Raw genomic sequence first — 27,792 nt, forward strand, 5'->3', positions numbered from 1 at the left:
AGTACTTTTGGGTGTCAAGGAAAATGTATGGAGTAAAAAGTACAATATTTTCTTAAGGAATGTAGTGAAGTAAAAGTAGTCAAAAATATCAATAGTTAAGTACAAATATCCCCATTTAAAAAAAAATAATTAAATAGTACTTTAAAGTATTTTACTTAAGTACTTTACACCACTGAAGCCTACCAACATCCCCCAGGTCCTACTGTCCATTTTTAAGCAGCAAAAACACAGCGTTTCGGCACGGTTGAAAGTGCCCTCATAGCTCAGCTGCTTCCGCGTTGACACAGATCTAAGGTCGGTTTTGCGTTTTTCCTCTAAAAAGGACTGCCCGGGAAGCGGATACTATGCAAATCCGTGCCAGAAATCCCGTCCTCTTATCTAAGAAGATCGGGCGTTGAGGTAATCTACGGCTAGACCATTGGTTTAGATATGTGTCAATCTCACGAGTTGTCAATCCGCTTTCCATCAATGGATGAGAGACAATAAACGCTATCTGACAGCAATCGACCCTGCATAATATTATAATCATAATCTAGTATCATATAACTCAATATTTAACATTTCGTTTATAGTGTTTTCCTAGACTACATCCAATGATAGGCGAAACAGGAGTGAATCAATTGTCTTTGAAAAACCTCTAACATTCAACGGTCAGCTTTGTGCTAAAGTATCGTAAATAAACCTGTTGGTACCTAATGTGATCCGCAATATCAAAAAGGACATCATATTGAAGAAAAACTGAAATCCCCTTCCCGATACTGGGGACAATATTTTTTCCGGCGCTTGTGCATCAATTCTACCCAGAGCAGAGGAAGTTTACGTACCATGACATGTCAGTCAATCATTTTGGGTTGATGGACTGGATGATGTTGAAATCACTTCCTATATCGATCCAAAAGAAAATCTCAATATTCCCAAAGTTCTGCAGCTACACGTAGCTTCGTTACACCCCACTCCACAGAATAACTCATTCGCGGTCTCTGAGTTGACCACAGCAGTAGCGCGTTGGGAAAACTGCTACAGTTTATATTACAGCACGCTTGGCATGATGCTGGGTGATGCCTGATAAGAGATGTAACGGCTCTCAATCCAACAACCTGTCGAATATCCCTTCAGAAGTGGAAACACTTAGGCCTAATGAGACAGTCACGGTCATAGATGTATTCCACCCAGCCCGTGTCAGACCCCGTAGGGTAGAAACGATGTGCGACCACGGGTAGGGGGATTAAGCTACTTCTCCTATCCGTGGCTGTATATATCTCTACATTACATAAGAATTAAGCCTCTCAGTCACAAAAACGACGCATTTTGAATCATCTATTTTTTTAAAGATGCCCTAAAATCAAGACGGTGTTCGTAGAAGTAGGCTCGGTCGCTCTCTTACCCGTCAACAGACCGGTCCTTCTCCATCACCGGAAAGCCCAGCTCGTGTCCAAGTCCATTGGCGCGAGCTCCACGGTCCCAGCATTCTCTCGACCTCTCCTGCTGTCGGCCCACAAGCACGCGCAAACTCTCTCCCACGGCGGCGGGGACAATTAAAGGGACAGCGATGATTGGAGATGGAGATTACGCCGTGAGCGTAGTGGATGGGACAAGCACAAAGGAGTGCCTGAAAGCTAGTCGACTGGTGTGGCAGGAAATACTGCCACATTTGGACATTGAGTTTTATTTATCTGGTAGAAAATAGTAGGATATTATTGTTCATCCTTGCAAGAGATTTAGATAAACCAACAGACAAAAATCAACCCCAGAATACAAGAAGGTTCCACAATTTTCCCCTCTGACAGAGAAGTTAACTTTGATTGACTGACAGTGTGTCTGTGGTAGATACTGTAGAAGTGAGAGAAGGGGCCCCACTAGTGGAATTGAGAGGGATGGTGAGGTTGCCATAGTGATACCTACTATCAACAGAAATAATACAAATCAACCTCACTGTCACCTAATAGTTCACAACATTTGGACAATATTGAACTGTTTGTATACCAATGTCCCAGAGGTGGCTGGTGGGATGAGCTGTAGGAGGACGGGCTCATTTGTAATGGCTAGAATGAAATAAATTAAATGGTATCAAACACATCAAACATAAGTAAACCACATATCTGAGTCTGTTCCATTAATTCCATTCCAGCCATTACAATGAGCCAGTCCTCCTATAGCTCCTCCCACTAACCTCCTCTGCAATGTCTATGGTATAAGTTTCTCTGCCCACTACTTCCTTATATTGGCAGTTGATTTGATGCCCCCTTATATTTAAAAAATAATACTACTATAGGTATACAAACAGTTCAATATTGTCCAAATGTTGTGAACTATTATGTGAAAGTGATGTTGGTCTTTTTTTCCTGTTGTTAGTAGGTATCAGCTTCAGATCACTATGGCAACCTCGCCATCCCTTTCAACTCCACTAGTGGGCCCCTTCTCTCACTTCCACTGTATCTACCACAGACACACTGTCAGTGGTATTAGTTTCTCTGCCAACTACTATCAGATTATTTGATACCCCCTTATATTTAATAATAATAATATTGTACACACACAGGGTATACCACTGGCATGCTGTCATTAACTTTACAACACAAATCACACAAGAGACAAGACTGAAATCAGACTGAAGACAGATCACTAGACAGTGTGTGTGTCTCCATCTGTCTGCCTGTCTGTCTTGGGGTGGTTAAGCCAGACTTCCTGAACAAAAATGATAATTCCCCTATATCACGTTTACCAGTGTAGTGGACAGTGGTGGCTGGTGGGAGAAGCTATAGGACGACAGGCTCATTGTAATGGCTGGAATGGAAATCATGTGGTTTCCATGTTTGATACCGTTCCATTCATTTCAAACCAGCCATTACAATGAGCCTGTCATCCTATAGCTCCTCCCACCAGCCTCAGTCAGACTATCCCACTGTGACATCAGCATAGGGCATCATCAGCGCAAACTAGAATTTCTATTTTTTTGTAATAAACTACTAGCCTGATGACTGACACTAAATAATTCCGCAGCTCTGTCGTTTCCTACATACTTTAGTCTGAGACTGCCACGATTGAATAATTAACCATATCTGGATTTATATAGCTTTCTACCAACTGTGGTACTCACTTCACAAGGTGAGGGCTAAACTCACCTCATCCCCCACCAATGTCTGGCACCCACCTGGGTGATGCACGGCAACTCGCCACACATCAGCTATTAGGTGGAGAGTGATACTGTATATGCCAATTGGGAATGATTAAGTGGCAACGACCGAATGGGAACAGATTGGGAATTTAGCCATGACACCGGGGTTTACACCCCTACTCTTACAATAAGTGCCATGGGATTTTTAAATGACCACGGAGAGTCAGGACACCCTGACCGAAAGACATCACCGTACACAGGGCAATGTCCCCTTCACTGCTCTGGGGCATTGGGATCTCCCTAGACCAGGGGGGAAGTGTGTCCCCTACTGGCCCTCCAACACCACTTCCAGCAGCACCTGTTCTCCCATCAAGGGAACGACCAGGATCAACTCTGCTTAGCTTCAGAGGCAAGCCAGTAGTGGTATGTAGAGTGGGATGCTGCTAACAGGAAGCAGCTGTGCTGTCATTTGGGAGTTTCCTATTCTAACTTCCTTCAGAAACAGAGAGTCTTGTGGCAAAAAAAGAACACTTTATTCACCTGTTGACAACAATAGAAAAGAACCATCAATCTCAGTTCCCGTTTAAATGGAAGTGAAGAACAGAGTGATGAGGAGGAATTTACATTTAGTGGAAGTTGTAGTGTGGGCTGGATGACGACATTGCTCTTGATATGGTGTTAAACGTCTGCATGGAATGAGTTTTAATACACAATGACGACTTTGTTCTCTCTCCGTAATATGTGTGTGTCCTGTGTTGAAATCAGTTAAATACTGCTCAAAATTAACACGTAACTAAATGCATGTATTTATTTCTGAAAATGTTATTCAAACTGCAACAACAAGTTAAACCAACCCAAAATAAGCAACTATCTTTGAAGGATCAAACTTACTATGTAAATGCACTGTTTTTTTGTTTTTTTTAAACAATTCACATATCCACCTTGATTTTATAATACCATCTGATAGCCACAAAGAAAAAAAATAGTATTCAAACCAGAAAATGTTGGGAGTGAATTCGCCTCCCCTTGACAGTGTATAGCACTTGAAATGTGCTATACTGTAAAACCACTCCATTATTAGTATACCTGGGTCATTCCAAGAATAGAGTGCCATTTTTCTAAACTTGTTAAAACATTTCTAGCTTATCTATTTATGGGTAACAGGGTTGATGTGTTATGATGGACACAAAATTAAGAACTATTAAATGTTCAATGTTTCTTGTTAAAAAAAATTTTCTTAAAGGAATAGTTTCACCATATTAAAATGAGAGTTCAGTTCACATAACAGGGTTGACCTTAAACACGAGGGACAAATGTAAATGAATCTCCAATCACATGAAATAAATGATCATCTTCCGAAATGACTACCACAGCAACACATTACCTTACAGGGATGGTAAAAACCTGGGCACATTTTGGGGTGAAGTGGGTGAAAATATTCATAGAAGTCCCACAAACATAACGTGGTACATGCCAAAATGGGGATTTTCAGAGAAAACATGTTTATTTGAATGAAAACACACTAGTATTGGAATTTCTAACATGGTTTAGTGTAGTTATAGATGTACTGCATGTTATCCAACTCTTTCATTGAGTATTCTATCAATATTTACAGACAATGTCACAACGACATAAAAGGCACTCTGTTTGTGGATCGACCCACCTATATGAAGCTCTCGTTGACGTTGCTGTCATAGGAGCGGATGTTGTCGGAGGCCAGCGCTGTCTTCATGTGGTTCCAGAACAGTGGCTGGGCCTGAGGGTTCCTGGGCCAGGACAGAACAGACTTCCTGCAGAGCCTCTTCCTCAGCTGCAGGTATTTCAGCTTGGGAAACACCTCGTCCAGCAGAACCAACACCGCCACGTCCACCTGCACATAAAGTAACAGATTAGACGGACTGAGTGAGTGGTAGGGATGTTGCCTGTTGTTGTTGTTTGCTTCATTATGATGGTATTACCTGAATGTAGCCTACGTACAGTTGAAGTCGGAAGTTTAAATACACCTTAGCTAAATAAATTTCAACTCAGTTTTTCAAAATTCCTGACATTTAATCCTAGTAAAAATTCCCTGTCTTAGGTCAGTTAGGATCATCCATTTATTTTAAGAATGTGAAATGTCAGAATAGTAGAGAGAATGGTTTATTTATTTCATCACATTCCCAGTGGGTCAGAAGTTTACATACACTCAATTAGTATTTGGTAGCACTGCCTATAAATTGTTTAACTTGGGTCAAACGTTTCAAGTAGCCTTCCACAAGCTTCCCACAATAAGCTGGGTGAATTTTGTCCCATTCCTCCTGACAGAGCTGGTGTGACTGAGTCAGGTTTGTAGACCTCCTTGCTCGAAAATTATTTTTCAGGTCTTCCCACACATTTTCTATAGGATTGAGGTCAGGGCTTTGTGATGGCCACTCCAATACCTTGACTTTGTTGTCCTTAAGCCATTTTGCCACAACTTTGGAAGTATGCTTGGGGTCATTGTCAATATGGAAGACCCATTTGAGACCAAGCTTTAACTTCCTGACTGATGTCTTGAGATGTTGCTTCAATATATCCACCAAATTTCCCTTCCTCATGATGCCATCTATTTTGTGAAGTGCACTAGTCCCTCCTGCAGCAAAGCACACCCACAACATGATGCTGCCAGTCCCGTGCTTCACGGTTTTTATGGTGTTCTTCGGCTTGCAAGCCTCACCCTTTTTCCTCCAAACATAACGATGGTCATTATGACCAAGCAGTTCTATTTCTGTTACATCAGACCAGAGGACATTTCTCAAAAAAGTACCATCTTTGTCCCCATGTGCAGATGGAAACCATAGCCTGGCTTTTTTATGGCGGTTTTGGAGCAGTGGCTTCTTCCTTGCTGAGTGGCCTTTCGGGTTATGTCGATGTAGGACTCATTTTACTGTGGGTATAGATACTTTTGTACCTGTTTCCTCCAGAATCTTCACAAGGTCCTTTGCTGTTGTTTTGTGATTGATTTACACTTTTGGCACCAAAGTACGTTCATCTCTAGGAGACAGAACGCATCTCCTTCCTGAGCGGTATGACGGCTGCGTGGTCCCATGGTGTTAATACTTGCGTACTATTGTTTGTACAGATGAATGTGGTACCTTCAGGCGTTTGGAAATTGCTCCCAAGGATGAACCAGACTTGTGGAGGTCTACACATTTTTTTCTGAGGTCTTGGCTGATTTCTTTTGATTTTCCCATGATGTCAAGCAAATAAGCACTGAATTTGAAGGTAGGCCTTGAAATACATCCACAGGTACACCTCTAATTGATACAAACAATGTCAATTAGCCTAACAGAAGCTTCTAAAGCTATGACATCAATTTCTGGAATCTTCCAAGCTGTTTAAAAGCACAGTCAACTTAGTGTATGTAAACCTCTGACTCACTGGAATTGTGATACAGTGAATTATAAGTGAAATAATCTGTCTGTAAACAATTGTTGGAAAAATGGCTTGTGTCACGTCACGCACAAAGTAGATGTCCTAACCGACATGCCAAAACTATAGTTTGTTAACAAGAAATTTGTGGAGTGGTTGAAAAACAAGTTAATGACTCCAACCTAAGTGTTCGTAAACTTCCGACTTCGACTGTTTTTTTTTTAACTTCACCTTTATTTAACCAGGTAGGCCAGTAGAGAACAAGTTCTCATTTATGACCTGGCCAAGATAAAGCAAAGCAGTGCGACACAAACAACAACACAGAGTTACACATGGAATAAACAAACTTACAGTCAATTACACAATAGAAAAAAATCTATACATACAGTGTGTGCAAATGAGGTAAGATTAGGGAGGTAGGGCAATAAATAGGACGTAGTGGCGAAGTAATTACAATTTAGCAATTAAACACTGGAGCTCCGAATGGCACACAAACGCATTGCAAGTCTGACCTTTTCATCCAGCAGCCTCTGCTGCACCATGTAGAAGGCCTGGCGAGTCACCCCATTTACTATGCTAACCCTTCCTCCCCCGCCGCTTGCCCCGCTCGTCAGCACAAACACGGTCTTCATGCTGCTATAGACAGCACTGTGAAGATTCTCGATGCAGGACAGACCTGGAACCCAATCTCTCTCCTCCAGGCAGAGACAGAACCTCCTCCGCCCCACATTCTCCAGGTGGACCAGCAGCTCATTGTAGACCCAGTCTCTCACTGCGTGGTTGCCCGTGTCGAAGACCACAAAGGCATCATACTGACTCTGGAAGCTTGCCCCAGGCAGTTGGGAATAGCCCTTGTGTCCTGCCCACAGCACCTGTTTGTTACAAAATAGTGTAATGTAGATATTCAACATATGGACACATAAACACAACATTGATTTACAGCTGGGCCATTCAATTAAGGTCTTCTAATCAGGGACTGATCGTGCACTGGGAAATCATATTAGTGAACTATCTGGTAAATCAATGACATTACTTGATCAATTAACTACCAGGGAGGGAATACAACACAACATTGATTTGTAGAAGTACCTGGAAGCAATACCAGACATCCCAGCCGTAGAGGTGCCTGAGTAGGGGTAAGGCAGTGAACACCAGAGTCAGGAAGGTAATAGAGAGGAAGGCCAGGCTGCCATAAATTTCCTGGCAGGAGCGGGGGTCCATAGACAAAACACTAGCCCCTTGCTGCGACTCGGGGAAACCACAGTGTACGCCAGTGGTAAGAAGGAGGATCTCCACCTGGCTGGCACGCAGGAAGTCCGCAAACCAGGAAGTGTCGCAGGAGCAGTCAAAGGGGTTGGCATGCAGAGTGAGCAACTGGAGGGCACTGCCGTTCCTCAGTGGGGCAGGGAGGGACTGCCGATCCAACAGCTTGAGTTTGTTGTGGTTGAGGTAGAGAAAACGCAATGCCAATGCTTGGCTGAAAAAGTCTTCGGGGAGAAAGCTGATCTGGTTGTGACTAAGGTCCAGAAGGGTCAAGTTTGCCTGAAAAGGTATGACTTTGTCGGGAAGTTCAGACAGATAATTAACACTAAGGTTAAGGTGGCATAGTTGGCCGAGTGCTGTGATGTTCTCCCAGGGGAAATAGTTCAGTTTGTTGTTGCTGACCCGGAGCACCTTGAGGCTGACAGGCAGGTTACAGAAGGCTGCTGGTGAAAGAGACCTCAGCTGGTTCCTGGAGATATCTAGGTAGATAAGGTTGGTCAGGTTCTGGAAGAAGGTGATGTAGTCGTTGCTTCTAGTGTCCCACATGATGTCCAGGTTGTTCCCGGAGAAATACAGGTACCTGAGGGAGTCACTGTACAGTGTATGATCTATCCGCATCCCAATGCTGTTGTCAGACAGACTTAACGCCTCCAGATTGGGGAGGTTCTTGATGAACTCAAAGCGATGGCCCATGCCTCTCATTAGGAAGTGAAACTCATTGTTGCTGAGGTCCAAAGTCTTCAGAGTGGCACTGAGCTCCTTGAAGGCATCTCCATAGTACAGATCTATCCTGTTGTGGGCCATGCTAAGGTACGCCAGGTTGTCCAGGTGGAGAAACTGTTTGCCGTTTAAGCTCTGGCTCATGTAGTTGTAAGAGAGGTCCAAACAGACTGCCTTCTCCATACCTAGGAACAAACTGCTATTGAGGGTGAGGATGTTGTTTTGGGAAAGGTCAAAAGACATGGCACCATTGCAGAGATTATTTTTGAAGGAAAATATAGTTGGGTTTTGAGTGCACTCATCCTCTAGTATCGCCAACGTGTTTGGCCCTGGCTCGGCTGCAGTGACTACTGGACCTGGATTATGCCAGGGCTCATCTGGGACAGCCTTCCTGTCACTGAGCAACATGGGTGGGTTCTGAAGTTCCACTGTGGCATACCGGTTCTGGTTCTGAAAGCTCTTAAAGGACTTACACACGTTGGACTGAGTAGAGAAGGATGGGAGAAATTCCAGCATGTTCTGGGAAAGGTCGACCCTTACCAGGGCTGGTAGCTGGGCCAGGGCACTCAGATTACAGGACCTGATGAAGTTCATCCGCAGCTCCAGAACCTCCAGCCAACGGAACTTGGCCAGAACCGCCACACTTTCCTCTGAGACCATATGGAAGAAGTTCCCACTGAGGAGAAGTGTTTTCAGGCCAGACATCTGGGTCACGTTGGGAGACAGCACCAGCTCCTTGAAGGTTGTCATCGGCTCATAGTTGTAGATGAGGCTGATCCAAGTGAGCCTCTTCAGCTCTATGAAGAAGGTACCGGTGCGTATGGCAATGGCCAGTAGGTTGTCCGATAGGTCCAATCTCTCTAGGTGTACCAGGGGACTGAAGAGGCCCTCTGGGATGTTGCGGAGGGAGTTTCCCCTCAGGCTGAGGAATTTGAGAGAGTTGTTCTGGGCGTAAAACGCATGTGGGTTGATGTCAAGTGGGGTGTTGTTGAAGCAGGGGAAGCAGGGCTGAGCAGCATGGTCACAGCGCTGGCAGTTCCAACCCAGGTTGAGTTTACAGAGCTGGGTCAAATTGGCAAACGCCCACTGATCCAACACAGAAATTTTATTCTCATTCAGATCCAGACTCTTCAGAGAGGGAGGCATTCCCGGAGGGATGGATGTTACATTGTTAAAACCCAGGGTAAGGTTTTGCAGCTGGGTAAGCTCCCTGAAGACTGCCTCGTCAATGTGGAAGGACTGGTTGCAGGGGTTACCATAGTAGCAGTTCATGGTGAGTAGCAGCTGCTTGAGGTTTGGTGTGCCGAGGGGCTGGGTTATGTTGTAAAGGTGGTTAGACTCCAGATTAAGGACTTCCAGGCTGTCAGGTAGTCTGGGGAGGGGAGAAGTGAGGCTGTTTCCTTCCAGTAGGAGGGTGCTGAGGTTCTTAAGACACATGAAGGCATCCTTGTGGATCTCAACATGGCATGAGGGAGACCCCAGGGCCCTCATATGACTAGGAAGACAGTTCCTTGTCATGCTCAGTTTCTGGAGGTTTGGAACCCCAGAGAATGCATCCTTCCCTACCTGCTGAATCCCGGTATAACTCAGGTCAAGTGAAAGGACAGAGGCTGAGCAGATCACTGGGATGCGGGTGAGCGCCCTCCGAGAGCAGTTCACCACACTGGAGTCTGCGTTGCTGTCGCAAGGGAAGAACTTGGGATTGGTCGTCCTAACAGCTGGTGGTAGTAGACATAAGCAGAGGAGAACTCCATATCCCTGCATGACCTGGACAGAGAGAAATAAACATTCGTACCACAAAATATATCTGATTTAAAAGTCAAATTATAACTGCACAGAAGTGCATACAATGAAAGTTGATCCCAGCAAGTCCCAGCTATGGGCAATGTTAAAAACAGGTCCACGCCTTGTCAAAATGGGTTCCAAATGCTAACTGTGGGTATGCAAATGACCACACAACTGCAAATACAGTACAATCATGAGACAACCAATATAAAATAGTAAATCCTGGTACATTAATAATAGTATTCAAATGATGCGTATTCACCTCAATGTAAAGTTTTCATGGCCTTGCACAGATATGAACTGGCATATTAGAACTGAGAAATACACTCACCGTGGGAGGTTTTGGGCCTCAATAACCCACTGGAGGTCAATTATAATGAAACGTGATGTTGTTTCGAATGGAATAGACCGATGCTTTATTCCAAAACAAGTTTCTGCCAACCTTTCCTTCAAATAAAGCATGGAGAGAGAAAAGCCTTGAATGACAGACCAGATGTAAAAAGACAGTAGTTAAGTACCAGGACTTATGTAACACAATTCAGAAATGAAGAAGTGAAACCTTCCCAGACAGATGTCTGTCAACTGACAGGGCTTTTTACATAATGAAAATCTGAAATGGCCTGTCACCTCCCCTGTCTATCCTATGACCAGATATCAAATACAGTGCCTTGCGAAAGTATTCGGCCCCCTTGAACTTTGCAACCTTTTGCCACATTTCAGGCTTCAAACATAAAGATATAAAACTGTATTTTTTTGTGAAGAATCAACAACAAGTGGGACACAATTATGAAGTGGAACGACATTTATTGGATATTTCAAACTTTTTTAACAAATCAAAAACTGAAAAATTGGGCGTGCAAAATTATTCAGCCCCCTTAAGTTAATACTTTGTAGCGCCACCTTTTGCTGCGATTACAACTGTAAGTCGCTTGGGGTATGTGTCTATCAGTTTTGCACATCGAGAGACTGAATTTTTTTCCCATTCCTCCTTGCAAAACAACTCGAGCTCAATGAGGTTGGATGGAGAGCATTTGTGAACCGCAGTGTTCAGTTCTTTCCACAGATTCTCGATTGGATTCAGGACTGGACTTTGACTTGGCCATTCTAACACCTGGATATGTTTATTTTTGAACCATTCCATTGTAGATTTTGCTTTATGTTTTGGATCATTGTCTTGTTGGAAGACAAATCTCCGTCCCAGTCTCAGGTCTTTTGCAGACTCCATCAGGCAAACTTTAAACAACACTTTTTATGGATATCTTTAAGAAATGGCTTTCTTCTTGCCACTCTTCCATAAAGGCCAGATTTGTGCAATATACGACTGATTGTTGTCCTATGGACAGAGTCTCCCACCTCAGCTGTAGATCTCTGCAGTTCATCCAGACTGATCATGGCCCTCTTGGCTGCATCTCTGATCAGTCTTCTCCTTGTATGAGCTGAAAGTTTAGAGGGACGGCCAGGTCTTGGTAGATTTGCAGTGGTCTGATACTCCTTCCATTTCAATATTATCGCTTGCACAGTGCTCCTTGGGATGTTTAAAGCTTGGGAAATCTTTTTGTATCCAAATCCGGCTTTAAACTTCTTCACAACAGTATCTCGGACCTGCCTGGTGTGTTCCTTGTTCTTCATGATGCTCTCTGCGCTTTTAACGGACCTCTGAGACTATCACAGTGCAGGTGCATTTATACGGAGACTTGATTACACACAGGTGGATTGTATTTATCATCATTAGTCATTTAGGTCAACATTGGATCATTCAGAGATCCTCACTGAACTTCTGGAGAGAGTTTGCTGCACTGAAAGTAAAGGGGCTGAATAATTTTGCACGCCTAATTCTTCAGTTTTTGATTTGTTAAAAAAGTTTGAAATATCCAATAAATGTCGTTCCACTTCATGATTGTGTCCCACTTGTTGCTGATTCTTCACAAAAAAATACAGTTTTATATCTTTATGTTTGAAGCCTGAAATGTGGCAAAAGGTCGCAAAGTTCAAGGGGGCCGAATACTTTCGCAAGGCACTGTACATGGGTACTTAAAAATGACATAAAAAATAACAATGAATAAATATTTTGTGACATACACCAGATAGCTGCAGTGAAAGGTGTTGTTTTACAGGTTTAAAACTTGACCACCCTTGATGTATAACATTGCAACATTACAACCAAATATGTTTTATGCCTTTTGGAAAAAAGGAAAGATCCATACATAGAATATCCAATGGCTATGGTAGGCTGCAAATCCTTTTATTCAGCTGAAGCAAGCCTACACATTTTCTTTGGGAAATGACCTTTTTCTAGTTTAGTCATATTTATCTTAGCTACCTTAGAAGTGTTTACTTAGCAGGGTGAGTAGCAGTGGTGGAAAATGTACTCAGTTGTCATAGATGAGTAAAAGTAAAGATACCTTAATAGAAAATTACTCAAGTAAAAGTAAAAGTCACCCAGTAAAATACTACTTGAGTAAAAGTTCAAAGTAAATGTAATTAAATGTACTAAAAGTAAATGTACTTTTGTATCAAAAGTATAAGAATAAATAATTTCTAATTCCTTATATTAAAAATAGCACACTATTTTCTTTTTACGGATAGCCATGGGCACACACTCCAACACTCAGAAATCAATTACACATGAAACATTTGTGTTTAGTGAGTTTGTCAGATCAGAGGCAAATCGGGATGACCAGGGACGCTCTCTTGATAAGTGAGTGAATTGGACCATTTTCCTGTCCTGCTAAGCATTCAAAGTGTAAAGAGGAGTTTTCAGTGTCTTGGAGTGAAAAGTACATCATATTCATTAGGAATGTATTGAAGTAAAAGTATCAAATGTCCATAGTAAAGTACAGATACCCCGAGAAAAGGCCTGCAGGATTGAAGGTCACCAAGAACACAGTGGCCGCCATCATTCTTAAATGGAAGAAGATTGGAACCACCAAGACTCTTCGCCCTGCCAAACTGAGGGAGGTGACCAAGAACCCGATGGTTACTCTGACAGAACTCCAGAGTTCCTCTGTGGAGATGGGAGAACCTTTCAGAAGGACAACCATTTCTGCAAAACTCCACCAATCAATATGGTAGAGTGGCCAGACGGAAGCCACGACCCATGACAGCCCGCTTGGAGTTTGCCAAAAGACACCTAAAGGACTCTCAGACCATGAGAAACAAGATTCTCAGTTCTGATGAAACCAAGATTCAACTCTTTGGCCTGAATGCCAAGCGTCACATCTGGAGGAAACCTGACACCACCCCTACGGTGAAGCATGGTGGTGGCAGCATCATGCTGTGGGGATGTATTGCAGCGGCAGGGACTGGGAGACTAGTCAGGATCGTGGGGAAAGATGAAAGGAGAAATGTACAGAGAGATCCTTGATGAAAACCTGCTCCAGAGCTCTCAGGACCTCAGACTGGGACAAAGGTTCACCTTTCAACAGGACAACAAGCCTAAGCACACAGCCAAGACAATGCAAGAGTGGCTTTGGGACAAGTCTCTGAATGCCCTTCAGTGGCCTAGCCAGAGCCCGGACTTGAACCTGATCAAACATCTCTGGAGAGACCAGAAAATAGCTTTGCAGCGACATTCCCCATCCAACGTGACAGAGCTTGATAGGATCTGCAGAGAAGAATGGGAGAAACTCCCCAACTACAGGTGTGCCAAGCTTGTAGCATCATACCCAAGGCGCTTCAACAAAGTATTGAGTAAAGGGTCTGAATATTTATGTAAATGGAATATCAGTTATTGTAATACATTTGCTAAAATGGATAAAAACCTTTTTTTGCTTTGTCATTATGGGGTATTGTGTGTAGGTTGATGAGAGGAAAAAAACTATTTTAGAACGAGACCGTAAATGCACTCTACCTTCTGCTGCAATGTCCAACTGTCTTTCTCTCCTTGAGCAACAAACGGCCCACTCATCTCGCACATATGCAGGTGATGCACACAAACAGACGTGTTTTCCGATCCTGGCTGATATGTGGATTTTTATTTGATTGATAAAATAGTAAACTTCTCCATTAACAGAAATTTCATTAACTTCCATGACTTTTCAGATTCGATAATTTCCCCAAAACCTTTCCGGGCCCAGATTTTTTTTTTCTGTGACTTGAACCTTGGAGCAAATTAAGGTTAATTACCTTGCCCAAGGGCACAGACAGATTTTTCCCTTTGTCAGCTCAGGTACCTTTCAGCTAAAGGCCCAACGCTGTAACCGCTAGGCTATCTACCACCCTATGTTCAATATATACCACTGACAATACCTCATCTTTCCATGTTCACCCAGTATCATAGTGCAAAATGATGGAAGGAAAAGTGGCAATGAGGGACATATTCAACATATACAGTTGAAGTCGGAAGTTTACATACACTTAGGTTGGAGTCATTAAAACTCGTTTTTCAACCACTCCACAAATGTCTTATTAATAGACTATAGTTTTGGCAAGTCGGTTTTTCCAACAATTGTTTACAGACAAATTATTCTGTTATTTCACTGATTCACAATTTCAGTGGGTCCGAAGTTTACATACACTAAGTTGACTGCCTTTTAACAGCTTGGAAAATTCCAGAAAATGATGTCATGGCTTTAGAAGCTTCTGATTGGAGTCAATTGGAGGTGTACCTGTAGAAGTATTTCAAGGCCTACCTTCAAGCTCAGTGCCTCTTTGCTTGACATCATGGGAAAATCAAAAGAAATCAGCCAAGACCAAAAAAAAAAAAAGTTAAGACCTCCACAAGTCTTGTTTCATCCTTGGGAGTAATTTCCAAACGCCTGAAGGTACCACGTTCATCTGTACAAACAATAGTACGCAAGTATTAACACCACGGGACCGCGCAGCCGTCATACCGCTCAGGAAAGAGTCACGCTCTGTCTCCTAGAGATGAACGTACTTTGGTGCGAAAAGTGCAAATCAATCCCAGAACAACAGCAAAGGACCTTGTGAAGATGCTGGAGGAAACAGGTACAAAAGTATTTATATCCACAGTAAAACGAGTCCAATATCAACATAACCTGAAAGGCAACTCAGCAAGGAAGAAGCCACTGCTCCAAAACCATCATAAAAAGGCCAGACTACGGTTTGCAACTGCACATGGGGACAAAGAGCGTACTTTTTGGAGAAATGTCCTCTGGTCTGATGAAACCAAAATATAACGGTTTGGCCATAATGACCATCGTTATGTTTGGAGGAAAAAGGGGGAGGCTTGCAAGCCGAAAAACCTCATCCCAACTGTGAAGCACGGGAGTGGCAGCATCATGTTGCGGGGGTGCTTTTCTGCAAGAGGGACTGGTGCCCTTCACAAAATAGATGGCATCATGAGGTAGGGAAATTATGTGGATATATTGAAGCAACATCTCAAGACATCAGTCAGGAAGTTAAAGCTTGAGCGCAAATGGGTCTTCCCAATGGACAATGACCCCAAGCATACTTCCAAAGTTGTGACAAAATGGCTTAAGGACAACAAAGTCAAGGTATTGGAGTGGCCATCACAAAGCCATGACCTCAATCCCATAGAAAATTTGTGGGCAGAACTGAAAATGCTTGTGCGAGCAAGGAGGCCTACAAACCTGAGTCAGTTACACCAGCTGTCAAAAGGAATGGGACAAAATTCACCCAACTTATTGTGGGAAGTTTGTGGAAGGCTACCCAAAACGTTTGACCCAAGTTAAACAATTTAAAAGGCAATGCTACCAAATACTAACTGAGTGTGTGTAAACTTCTGACCCACTGGGAATGTGATGAAAGAAATGAAAGCTGAAATAAATCACTCTCTCTAATATTCTGACATTTCACATTCTTAAAATAAAGTGGTGATCCTAACTGACCTAAAACAGGGAATTTTTACTAGGATTAAATGTCAGAAATGGTCAATTGTAAAAAACTAAACTTCCAACTTCAACTGTATAAAAAAAAAAGAAAGATGTTTTATAGCCAAAACATGTTTTATTGATAGAATCATTAGAGAAAGATCCCTGGTTGTTACAATCAATATAAAGAATCTGCAACCCTGGAAAGCACCATCAGAATGAAGGTAATGAGTAGAATGTGTAGTGGAGACCTTTCACCAGGTGTTACCGTTACTTGGTCCATAATATTTAGCTCAAGTACTTTCATTCTCTTCATATTATGATCACAACTTCGATGATGAAACTATACGGCTGTTTAGTATCTTTCTAAATAAAAAGGTATTCAATCATTTTTGAACGGCAGTACCCATAGCCCTTGTTAAATCATAGGTGAAACCATTTCATGGAGAAACGTTGAAAATAAGGATTAGTGTTGCTAAATTACAGGCAAAATCAATGTGTTTCAACAGTTTCAGATTTGATATAGGACAAGAACTTGCCATCATTCAGAAGGTGTAATTCCAAAGCTATAAACTGATGCAGATGATCTAATTACAGATGACTTAGTGCAGGTAGCCTACAGTACCCTCAACGCTTTGGCCTGACCCTCACACCGTTATTATACAGATTAACATCCTGTTGTTAGCATGCTAGAGCTATCATAGGGTTAGCATGCTATCGCTAATGGTATCGTCACAGAGACAGGTGCTGGGTCATCCAGAGAGCGATGTTCATGAAGCCATCAGACTCCGCGTCCACCTTGGACAGGGAGTGGTTGTTCCCAGGGTACCATAGCAACCTGAAAGAAAGGCATCCAGGCGGAGTTAAGAAACTAGAGTCAGCAATGCAATGCATGAAGTAAACAACAACATCGGGCTGACAAGAAAGACCAACTAAGAAAGACCATGGAAGCGTGAGGCTCTGTGTCGGTGCTGCAGCTATCACGTTTATAGGAGATTGAAGCTCACACATGCACATGCAAAGATACTGTGTAATACTGAGTGCATTATCTTGCATAGCATTCATCCGATGTTCATCCCACTGCTCGTGGCAACGTCAAATCACTGAGTCTCAGTTTAAGACAGTATCTTTTTTTTTTTTTTACAAATAGGAAGAGAAAAATCTGTCTTTGGCAAGCACCCCCATTAACTGGTTAGCTGTTGATTACCTTTACTTATCGCATACGAAGTACTTCACTGTCTTTATTCTGATATGTGACCACCACACCACTAAATACTACATTACCCAGCAGCCAACAGCACAAGGGCAGTCTACTCACCGCACTGGGACTTGTAGTGCCTTCAAGGCTCTGTAGTACTCAATCCCCTGCTTAGGGGGCACACGCTTATCATCCTCTCCCAGAGTCAGCAACACAGGAGTCTTCACCTGAATGGCGACAACAGTCACATACATTGTTACAGTCAACACACAGACACAAGGCACAGAAAAACAATGGTAGAGAGACAGCAAAGCTTTTTTCACCTGCATTGGATCAAGTAAACAAACAGAATGTGAAACACACAGTCCGCTGGATAACACACACACCTGTTTGACATGTTTGATAGGAGACTTGTTTAACATCTGCTCCCAGACTGCAGGGTCAGGCAGGCAATCTGTACTGTAGTTATAGCCAGCCTCCACCATACACCTGAAACACACCTACATGTTGGATAACCACACCTTATAGAGAAAAGAGAACAAAAAACTAATCGTATGGATTCTATCATATCTAGTTTCCCTTCTGGTGGTTTGAATTACTGACTGCCTCCTCTCCCTAGAGACAGACGACGACACATCCCGGCAAGCCTACACAACCCCCTAAGACTGAAGTGCGTATGTCTCTCTCTGTATCCACCAACCTGAAAGTAAATGTCATGGATGTCAAGCCTATGTGGTAATAACTAAGTAGGGCTGGGATGATGTCCTGGCACTGAAACAAAACATGAAGCAGACCGAACTTCTTTAGGAAAACATCCCTAATGTTGGAAACATGTCATCCAGAGTCACATGTATTTAGTTTCCAAGCTATAGCACACAATATTTTACATACAGCAGGTTTTTAAAGGATTTTTTTGCCATGGAAAATATACTGTGATACTGGTATCGTCCCTATGAGTTAGTGGATGTTTGTGTGGGCATGGTAGTGAGAAAGTGTGACTGTACCAGTCTGGGATGTCGGTGCTCCCAATCATGGAGGCCAGGTTGATGACGGGGTTCCGAGCCACGCAGGCCTTGTAGAACTCTGGGTACTGGCCAATTAGATGACAGGCCACGAATCCGCCGTGGGAACCCCCGGCAACCGCAACCTTCTGCTCGTCAAACGCCCCGCCCCTCAGAACACTCTCCACTGCAAACTAGAGCCAGAAACAACAGCATGATGAAAGAGGGAGAGTAGAGGGAGGGTGAGAGAAGTGAGAGAGAGAAGTGAGAGAAAGTACGCAGGAGGAAGCAGAGTGGTCTGAGAGGGGAGATGACAGAGACTACAAAAATACTGTGAAAATGAAACGTCAGTCAGACAGACTGATTCTAGGGCTGAATACTATAGACCAGGAATGCACAATGTATCGGTGAACTTAGTGGAATCGGTCGATATTAGCTAAAACCGCCAACATCGGTATTGGCCGATGTCTAGTTTAACGCCGATGTGAAAAACCGATGTCAAAGCTGTCGTACATACATATATAACGTAGGTAGATGAGGTACATACCTATATAACGTAGGTAGATGAGGTACATACCTATATAACGTAGGTAGATGAGGTACATACCTATATAACGTAGGTAGATGAGGTACATACCTATATAACGTAGGTAGATGAGGTACATACCTATATAACGTAGGTAGATGAGGTACATACCTATATAACGTAGGTAGATGAGGTACATACCTATATAACGTAGGTAGATGAGGTACATACCTATATAACGTAGGTAGATGAGGTACATACCTATATAACGTAGGTAGATGACGTACATATCTATATAACGTAGGTAGATGAGGTACATATCTATATAACGTAGGTAGATGAGGTACATATCTATATAACGTAGGTAGATGAGGTACATACCTATATAACGTAGGTAGATGAGGTACATACCTATATAACGTAGGTAGATGACCTACATACCTATATAACGTAGGTAGATGAGGTACATACCTATATAACGTAGGTAGATGAGGTACATACCTATATAACGTAGGTAGATGAGGTACATACCTATATAACGTAGGTAGATGAGGTACATACCTATATAACGTAGGTAGATGAGGTACATACCTATATAACGTAGGTAGATGAGGTACATACATATTTAACGTAGGTAGATGAGGTACATACATATATAACGTAGGTAGATGAGGTACATACCTATATAACGTAGGTAGATGAGGTACATACATATATAACGTAGGTAGATGAGGTACATACCTATATAACGTAGGTAGATGAGGTACATATCTATATAACGTAGGTAGATGAGGTACATATCTATATAACGTAGGTAGATGAGGTACATACCTATATAACGTAGGTAGATGAGGTACATACCTATATAACGTAGGTAGATGAGGTACATACCTATATAACGTAGGTAGATGAGGTACATACCTATATAACGTAGGTAGATGAGGTACATACCTATATAACGTAGGTAGATGAGGTACATACCTATATAACGTAGGTAGATGAGGTACATACATATATAACGTATGTAGATGAGGTACATACCTATATAACGTAGGTAGATGAGGTACATACCTATATAACGTAGGTAGATGAGGTACATACATATATAACGTAGGTAGATGAGGTACATACCTATATAACGTAGGTAGATGAGGTACATACCTATATAACGTAGGTAGATGACGTGCATACCTATATAACGTAGGTAGATGACGTGCATACCTATATAACGTAGGTAGATGAGGTACATACCTATATAACGTAGGTAGATGAGGTACATACCTACATAACGTAGGTAGATGAGGTACATACCTATATAACGTAGGTAGATGAGGTACATACCTATATAACGTAGGTAGATGAGGTACATACCTATTTAACGTAGGTACATGACATAATAACGCCACGTAAAATGTTGTGCAACACGTGCAACACAGCATTCCTAACGTAGCCCACAATGTCTGCTGTGTGGATCGAGGAGCCAACAAGTCCAGCAGTCATTTGAAATGGATCTCATTGCCCTTGACAATCAACCGATCTCTGTCTTGGGTGATTGTTGGAGTTCTCGCCGACTGGTCGAGCACCAGTACACACTACCAAGTGCGCCATTTTTCCCAGATGTTGCCCTACCGGAGTTACACAGTAATGGCGTCACTGCTATTAGCTTCACGACTGACATTTGGACCAGCGATGTCAGCCCCATGAGCATGACGAGTCTGACAGAACAGTGGGTCCACGAGGATTTGGTACTGAGGAAAGCCGTATTGCTCAGAATGTGCTGGTTCTCATACCGCTGCTGTCATTTCAATGGCATTTGAGAACATGAACACACTACTGGCTCCATTTGAACAACTGACTGGAGAAATAAGCTCATCAACTGTGTCTGCAGCAGACGTGATGCCCTCTGTCATGGCATTGAAACGATCAACATAACTGTAGACACAGGCTGTGAACAAGCGATTCGGTGGCATTCACTCTTTACTGTGTAGGCCAGAAATGTAAAATCGGTTCATCACTACTATAGACTATTAAGCCACACAGTGATCTGAAAAGACTGGTGTAACTCATGTTTCTGTACCTGAACATCCTTGACGTCTTGAGTGCCCACATTACCAGGTAGAGAGAGGATACTGTCCTGGCCGTAGCCTATAGAGCCGCGGTAGTTCACTGAAAGGACACAAGTGAGGTACAAGTGAACATTTCAACCCCCGAACAGCTTCCCCTGTTGTCACCAATCTTGCTCAAACAGAAATGTTTTTTTGTTCGAATGGAGCTATTTGTAAGTCACTCCCAGAAAATGATTTTGAGGTAGGGTGGCATTTCACCTTCAGCCCCACTCTCCCCTACACACTCAGATTGCAGAGCGGTAACGTGCTTAACGATGCCATCGCTGTAAAAATTCCCTCCCTATGGCACTTATAACTTGAATGTGCCTCAAGAGGAATATTTCTCTCACAGAACACACAACAAGCAGACTAGGTAAATGCATAAACTATTCTATGAGGTTGTCAGATTTATTTGATTCATTACTTGTTTTGCTTGCAGAGGAAAAGTAAATGTGGACTGTTGTAGCATCTTCAACGTGCACCTCGGCAGAAATATGTTTTCACGGTTCATATGTTTTGGGTGTGGCGGCAATGATTTGGCCATGGCGTAGTGTGACGACTGCAATGGAAAGACTGTTACTATGTCCATGTTAAAACACCATAATAAGCTACGCCTGTGATCCCTGGCAGCAACACTGACTACCTGCTCCTGTAGCTAGTTTCCTGGATTCAACACACTGGCTCGGTGTAGACAATATGGTTTGGGGAAAAGGCTGTCAATCAGAACGTCTGTGTATACCATCCTGATGCAGTACAAAATTCTAACAAATAAACAAACAAGAAAAGACATTGAGTGCGGACCCAACTTTAATAATCGGCCTGTGGCTTGGTGATCTCTCCCCTAACCCATCCCACTGGGCACAGACACCAGTTCCACATCTAGTTTTGATTTACATTTGATTGAGTTGTCTACTAACGTGAATTCAAATTGATAAAAACAAAAAAATGACACTCATTGGTTCAACAAAAACAAAACGAGACAAAAACATGAAATTCCTTCACATGGATGACTTTTTGCTAAGCCAATCAGTTTCCCACAATGATTCAACGTCACCACGTTGTTTCCACGTCAAGATTTTCAATCTGTTATGCAGATAGAGACATAATAAACCGTAGCTCTACTCACCCAGTAGGATAGCAAAGCCCATCCTGCACAGCACTGAGGAGGAGAGCAGCCAGTCTGCTACAATCACAGAGTGAGGACCACCTGAGAGAGAGAGAGAATGTAGCTACACACTCACAACAAGTGTTTCCCCTAGGTACAGATCTAGGATCAGCTTCCCTTCCCCCATTCATAACCGTTAGAGGGGGAAATTCCAAACTGACCCAAGATCAGCATCTATGAGCAACTTCACCCTACTCCCCACAACCAAGCAGGGGCACACACACTATAAGGTGTGTAACTTACCATGTGGGGTGACTATGAGTGGCAGTTTCACTCCCTCCTTCACATCCTTTGGTTTCAGCAGGAGGGCGTCAAAGTCCAGACCAGCTACATAACAAGGATAAATTACATCTAATTTGATTTGTCACATACACACGTTTAGAAGATGTTATTGCAGGTGTAGCGAAATGCTTGTGGATTCAGACACATAGGAGAGGATTTACTGATAATTGACATGCTAGAGAGAAAAAGTCCAACTGTCAGAGTGGATGTTCTTACGGTATTGGCTGTTGTCCTGCTCTGGGGGCGGGGTGAAGTTGAGGATCTGCCAATCGATATCTGGCTGGGTCTGAGAGTCCTCCAGCACGACCCAGTCCACCTCCTCACGAGAACCACCCAGTGGCAGGAAGCCCACCCTCTAGCCACAGAAAATTAGGTAATTAATAACAATAGACAATGGGCATTAAGCAGACGTTACTATAAACGACTCATCCAAAGCGAGACATTTCAATAATGTGTCTATTTTACTGCAAAGCATTGTCAAGTAAAACATTACGTTTATGGAGTATGTATATGTGTGGGTGTGTCTACATTACCAGGCTGGGGGGGCAGTTAGGGGAAGACCAGCTGACCACCATCAGGTTTCTCTCGATGGTCAGCAATGACCAGCTGCCCCCTGGAGACTCTACAGGGGAACACAACCACAACAACGTTAGGACGCCAGTCAGAATGTTAGAACAGCAACAACAGCCCTACAGCTTTACAACTCAGAGACAGTATTCGTCAGTGGACTGACTAGGGGGCAGGGGACTGTGTGACCCCACTCACTTGATGTCAGAGAGGTGACGCTCCCTGTGGTCGTTTCTACCAACAGCAGATCCTACAGGAGACAAAACATGTCAATATGATTCCATTGCGGCCATACATATGGCATAATTAATTCTGCTAATTATCTCTGATAAGTGTCTAGGGGTGGTTACCTTGCGGCTGCCCTGTGGACAGGAGACCAGGATGCGCTGGCTGTCAGCTGACCAGCACAGAGGAGACAGAGACGAGCTGTAGATCCCGGCAAAGCCATCTTGAACACACAAACAGTTAGGATGAACAGAATACACTCGCAAAGTACCTGTAATTATATTAACAAATTCTACTAAAGGTTTCCTTACCCTCCCTGGGTCTCTTCACCACGTCCACCACCACAGAGGTCCTCTTGGTGTACCAGTCATACTGTCATACACAGACAACTCAACACATGAGCTATATTCCAACAGTATTCAAATCATTTCTCTAATTGGGAGCAGTTGGATATGTTTTCGTCTTTTTTTGCTCACTCACTCACCATGCAAAGCCTGCTACACTGCTGGTGAGGTCCGTAGACATCACACTCCAGGTAGATAATCCTGCACTGGTCTGGGCTGAGCTTGGGGGAACACACAGCACTGGAGCCTGATGAAAGCTGCTCTGAGAGAGAGAAACACAAACAGACTTCTAGAAAATACTATGGTCATGTATAACTCAGAGTGAAATACACTTACCACACTGTCCCCCAGTCAGGTCAACATAGAACAAGGAGGACCTGAATTAGAAAACACAGGGGGGAGAGAGTGAGAGGCCTTTACTGGATTTAAGAGCTGCTACTTATAACCACCACTCTGATCTGACCAATCACAGTGCTCACCTGCGGTTGGGCGAGTATTTGAGGCCCAGTCTGAAGGGCTCATGCCACCAGCCCACGAACACCACGCCTGTGTCACTCGGAGCCCAAAACGCCTGGGGACACAAGTTATAACACAGCACATATATACATTGCAACACACAGAAATGGCACCCAGCAACACACACACACACACACTGACCTGGCCTGGCGAGATGTTATCTGGGACTCCCTCTAGCACAGAGACGTTGCTACCCTCGATGTCCAACACACACAGCACAGGTGAACTCTTACTGACCAAGGTCTCCCCCCAGTCCTCGTAAAATACAAACTGCTCCCCCTGCAGGACGGGAGGAGCAAACACAGTATGGTGAACCAAGACGTTTTAGTTAAAAGCAGGGGGTCAGTCAATGGAACAGTTTATCATTGGATCCTCCTTACCTTTGTAGTCTCCTCCTCCTTGCCCATTTTCACCCCCTCCTCTTCATCAGCAAGAGAACAGGACTCAGGAGACACTGACTGTATAGTAGAGATGGAAGGGGTTAACAAATAGACCAAGTGAGGAAATCGCTAACACATTTTGCAGTGAAGTTCATTAGCACTGCATTGTGAGAGTGCATTGTGCTCATTTTTAAACTTTAGGTGTGTGTGTGTTTTGAAGGCCAGACCTGGAAGAAGGACTCTGCCTTGAGTCTCTTTCTCTCAGCCACATACAGCAAGTGAGTTTCAGAGTGGGACCACACCAGGCAGCCAAACTGGTCTGGGAACAGATATAAATGAACAGGTGGGTCAACCAAAGAATGTGCCTGATATACTTTGGTGTTAAGGCCTTCCCACGCTGTACGTCAGATTCAGTATTTTATGACTATTACATGTCACACTGTGTGATGTTACCAAATTAATATATTGCCATCAACCTGGCCATATTGTAGGATTTGCTTCAGTTCCCTCATCACATTATGTGATTGGCTTGCAAGGCTACGTAGACTGATGTAGGCTACGTTAACTGCAGCGGTGGATTTGACAGGAGCACGTGCCAGCACCAGTAGGGCATGCCTCCCTCTATGCTTATGGGCGAGTGAAGAGAGTTCAGAAAAGCAAAGTATGCATCTTAGAAATAATTCACACAAACTTTATATGTCCGAACTCCAAATCAAATCGGCTTCCTAAGAATAACAGTTGCTGTGGTATTATTTTGATTCAGCGATTTTCCCCAAGGCGCGTACATTTTGTCTGGGGCGGCCAAATCCTGGCATAAGACGGCACAAATGGTGCAGTCTGTTCGGGTCTTCAGGGAAAACAACAGGTTATTGTGTGCCAGTAACAGAAGAACTTCAGGAAGTCTCTCATATACAGAGACATTACATTGGTGTCTCACCGTCTTCATAGACCTTGCCATGTTTCTTCAGGGCTGTCAGGTTGATGCTCTTCACTTTGATGTTCTTACTCCAGATCTGAGGGGTCACCGAATGGAGGAGGGGTCACCGAATGGAGGAGGGGTCACCGAATGGAGGAGGGGTCACCGAATGGAGGAGGGGTCAAAGGGAAAAGAGGGTCAGCTGTCAATCAAAATGAGTGAAAGAGGTTTAGGATATAGATGCAGGGGGGTTGTCCCAACATAGGCACTTATCCAAGGTAAGTTGTGCAGACAGATGGAGAGAGAGAGACAGAGAGACAGATAGAGAGACAGAGAGGAAGAGCGAGACAGATAGGAGACAGATAGAGAGACAGATATAGAGACAGATATAGAGACAGATATAGAGACAGAGAGAGAGACAGAGAGAGAGAGACAGAGAGAGAGAGACAGAGAGAGAGAGACAGATAGAGAGAGACAGATAGAGAGAGACAGATAGAGAGAGACAGATAGAGAGAGACAGATAGAGAGAGACAGATAGAGAGAGACAGATAGAGAGAGACAGATAGAGAGAGACAGATAGAGAGAGACAGATAGAGAGAGACAGATAGAGAGAGACAGATAGAGACAGACAGAGACAGAGAGACAGATAGAGACAGAGAGACAGATAGAGACAGAGAGACAGATAGAGACAGAGAGACAGATAGAGACAGAGAGACAGAGAGACAGAGAGACAGAGAGACAGAGAGACAGAGAGACAGAGAGACAGATAGAGAAACCCTCACCTCCAGAAACTGTTTGTCCTCTCCTTTGATGTTGCTCTCTCTCACCACCGCTTTCATGTCTCCTGATGGAGAGTCTTTACTCAGCAACCTGACACAGAGAAAACACTAAATCAACTACACACACACAGAACACACTCGTGTGTCAAACTGTCAAATGTCCACATACTCTCCCTTGATCTCTGTGCAGTTCCCTGAGGGTCCAGAGTAGACCACAGACTTGTCGTCGTGAAACACAATGTACTGCCGACAGAACTTGACATTCTCGTTCCTCTCCAGATCCCGCTGACTCCATTCTGGGGACACAAAATAAAAGGTATGAAAACCCACACAGACCGACGAACAGGGAGACACAGACAGACCGACGGACAGACACACACACCTGTGTAGATGTTGCTGTATTTTCCTCCATACTGCGATGTTATGACTGGCCCTACGTCAGCTCGGGTCAAGGAGGGAAACAGGCTCAACTCCCGGTAGAGTTTGGAGATGTCTTCCGGATTAGTCATTACCTTTCCACACACAACAGATGAGGAACTTGCACATCGAGTCAGGGATAAACAATGTCTCACAACCCGCATTGATGAGGTCATCTTTTACTGATGGTCTCTCTTGACCCTGGACTGAGACAATAGAGGTAGACTGGCTTGTTTACTAATTGCAATTGTCAGTGCAGCATGCAATTCCTCTGTCTCACTACATAAGCAACAATGAAATCATTATTAACACTGACAGGCTTTGTGACAAAACAAGATCCAAGGTTATCTAGCTCAGGAATATGACTCTTGTAGGTTACTGGCTAGTAAGTTCAGTAGCTATACAGTTGGCTGGCTAGCTAATTATTTTTTTAAATAACAGCCTCCTATCACTCCCTAGTGAAAACGAATATTATTCTAGTTTTAAATGATTGCTTGTTTAGTTGAGCACGCTATATTCAACATAACTAGAGTTGCTTACTTGACTGACCAGGAAGTGCTTTCTGCGCGTCACCATAAGAAAGCTACCAGATAGCTAAACCGATGACTGCCTAATGCTACACCGCAGACATTATAGCCCGTATCTCTGCCTACACTAGCTGGAAAATAAATAGTTAGCATTTCAAATTCACTACACTAGCTGGAAAGAAAGATAGCGAACATACGGTAGCTACTTAAATTAGCTAGCTAACTAACGTTCGTACATAATGGGAAGTTGGACAAGCAAGTAGCTAGGTTAGCAAGGTAGTAAGTACATAATGGGAAGTTGGACAAGCAAGTAGCTAGCTTTGTGTAAAAGCTCACATTAAATTGAAATAAACTGGAATTTAACACACTGATAGCTATTTAAAAGTTACCTGGGACTCCATCGCGGCTCTGACTGATTAACAGCTCTGCGTGTGGTCTCGTTTTATCTGTGTTGTTAGGCAGGGTACACCAGGGTTGCCATGTCCTTGGTTTTCGTGTAAATTGGGGTAATTTGACAATGGGAGCGTATCACTTTTGTCAAATCGGTCACCGCGTTTCAGTGTGTTGCATTTTGGCAGTTGTGGAAAAAGTACCCAATTGTCATTCTTGAGTAAAAGTATAGATACCTTAATAGAAAGTCACTGAAGTAAAAGTAACCCAGTAAAATACTACTTGAGTAAAAGTCTAAAAGTATTTGGTTCGAAATATTAAGTATCAAAAGTAAAAGTGTAAATCATTTCAAATTCCTTATATTAAGCAAAACAGATGGCACCTTTTTT

At 43.3% G+C, this 27,792-nt stretch overlaps 2 protein-coding genes across 3 annotated transcripts; both read right to left on the reverse strand.

Annotated features, from left to right (window-relative positions):
* Positions 1-3,626: 3,626 nt before the first annotated feature.
* On the reverse strand, positions 3,627-10,871 carry LOC139368899 (toll-like receptor 9). Its single transcript, XM_071108376.1, has 4 exons — positions 10,605-10,871; positions 7,595-10,255; positions 7,018-7,377; positions 3,627-4,985 (listed from the first exon to the last, which is right to left on the reverse strand). The coding sequence occupies exons 2-4, from the start codon at positions 10,250-10,252 to the stop codon at positions 4,779-4,781; spliced, it is 3,225 nt and encodes a 1,074-aa protein (XP_070964477.1). The 5' UTR covers positions 10,253-10,255; positions 10,605-10,871; the 3' UTR covers positions 3,627-4,778.
* Positions 10,872-14,227: 3,356 nt separating this feature from the next.
* Positions 14,228-27,533, reverse strand: LOC139368900 (acylaminoacyl-peptide hydrolase). 2 transcript variants are annotated; one of them, XM_071108378.1, is made up of 23 exons: positions 27,403-27,533; positions 26,452-26,581; positions 26,239-26,365; positions 26,073-26,160; positions 25,312-25,387; positions 24,602-24,693; positions 24,375-24,452; positions 24,136-24,273; positions 23,958-24,049; positions 23,815-23,855; positions 23,619-23,740; positions 23,446-23,506; positions 23,260-23,357; positions 23,108-23,159; positions 22,876-22,964; positions 22,559-22,697; positions 22,304-22,387; positions 22,022-22,102; positions 20,868-20,956; positions 18,268-18,458; positions 17,650-17,752; positions 17,384-17,490; positions 14,228-16,903 (listed from the first exon to the last, which is right to left on the reverse strand). In XM_071108378.1, exons 1-23 carry the CDS (start codon positions 27,412-27,414, stop codon positions 16,798-16,800), a joined length of 2,196 nt encoding a protein of 731 aa, XP_070964479.1. In that variant the 5' UTR covers positions 27,415-27,533; the 3' UTR covers positions 14,228-16,797. The 2 variants fall into 2 exon arrangements, with proteins under 2 accessions (XP_070964479.1, XP_070964478.1); XM_071108377.1 differs by having other exon boundaries at positions 26,452-26,692.
* Between the last annotated feature and the right edge of the window lie 259 nt (positions 27,534-27,792).

This window comes from Oncorhynchus clarkii, chromosome 16 (assembly GCF_045791955.1).
Source record: "Oncorhynchus clarkii lewisi isolate Uvic-CL-2024 chromosome 16, UVic_Ocla_1.0, whole genome shotgun sequence".
NCBI lineage: Eukaryota > Metazoa > Chordata > Actinopteri > Salmoniformes > Salmonidae > Oncorhynchus > Oncorhynchus clarkii.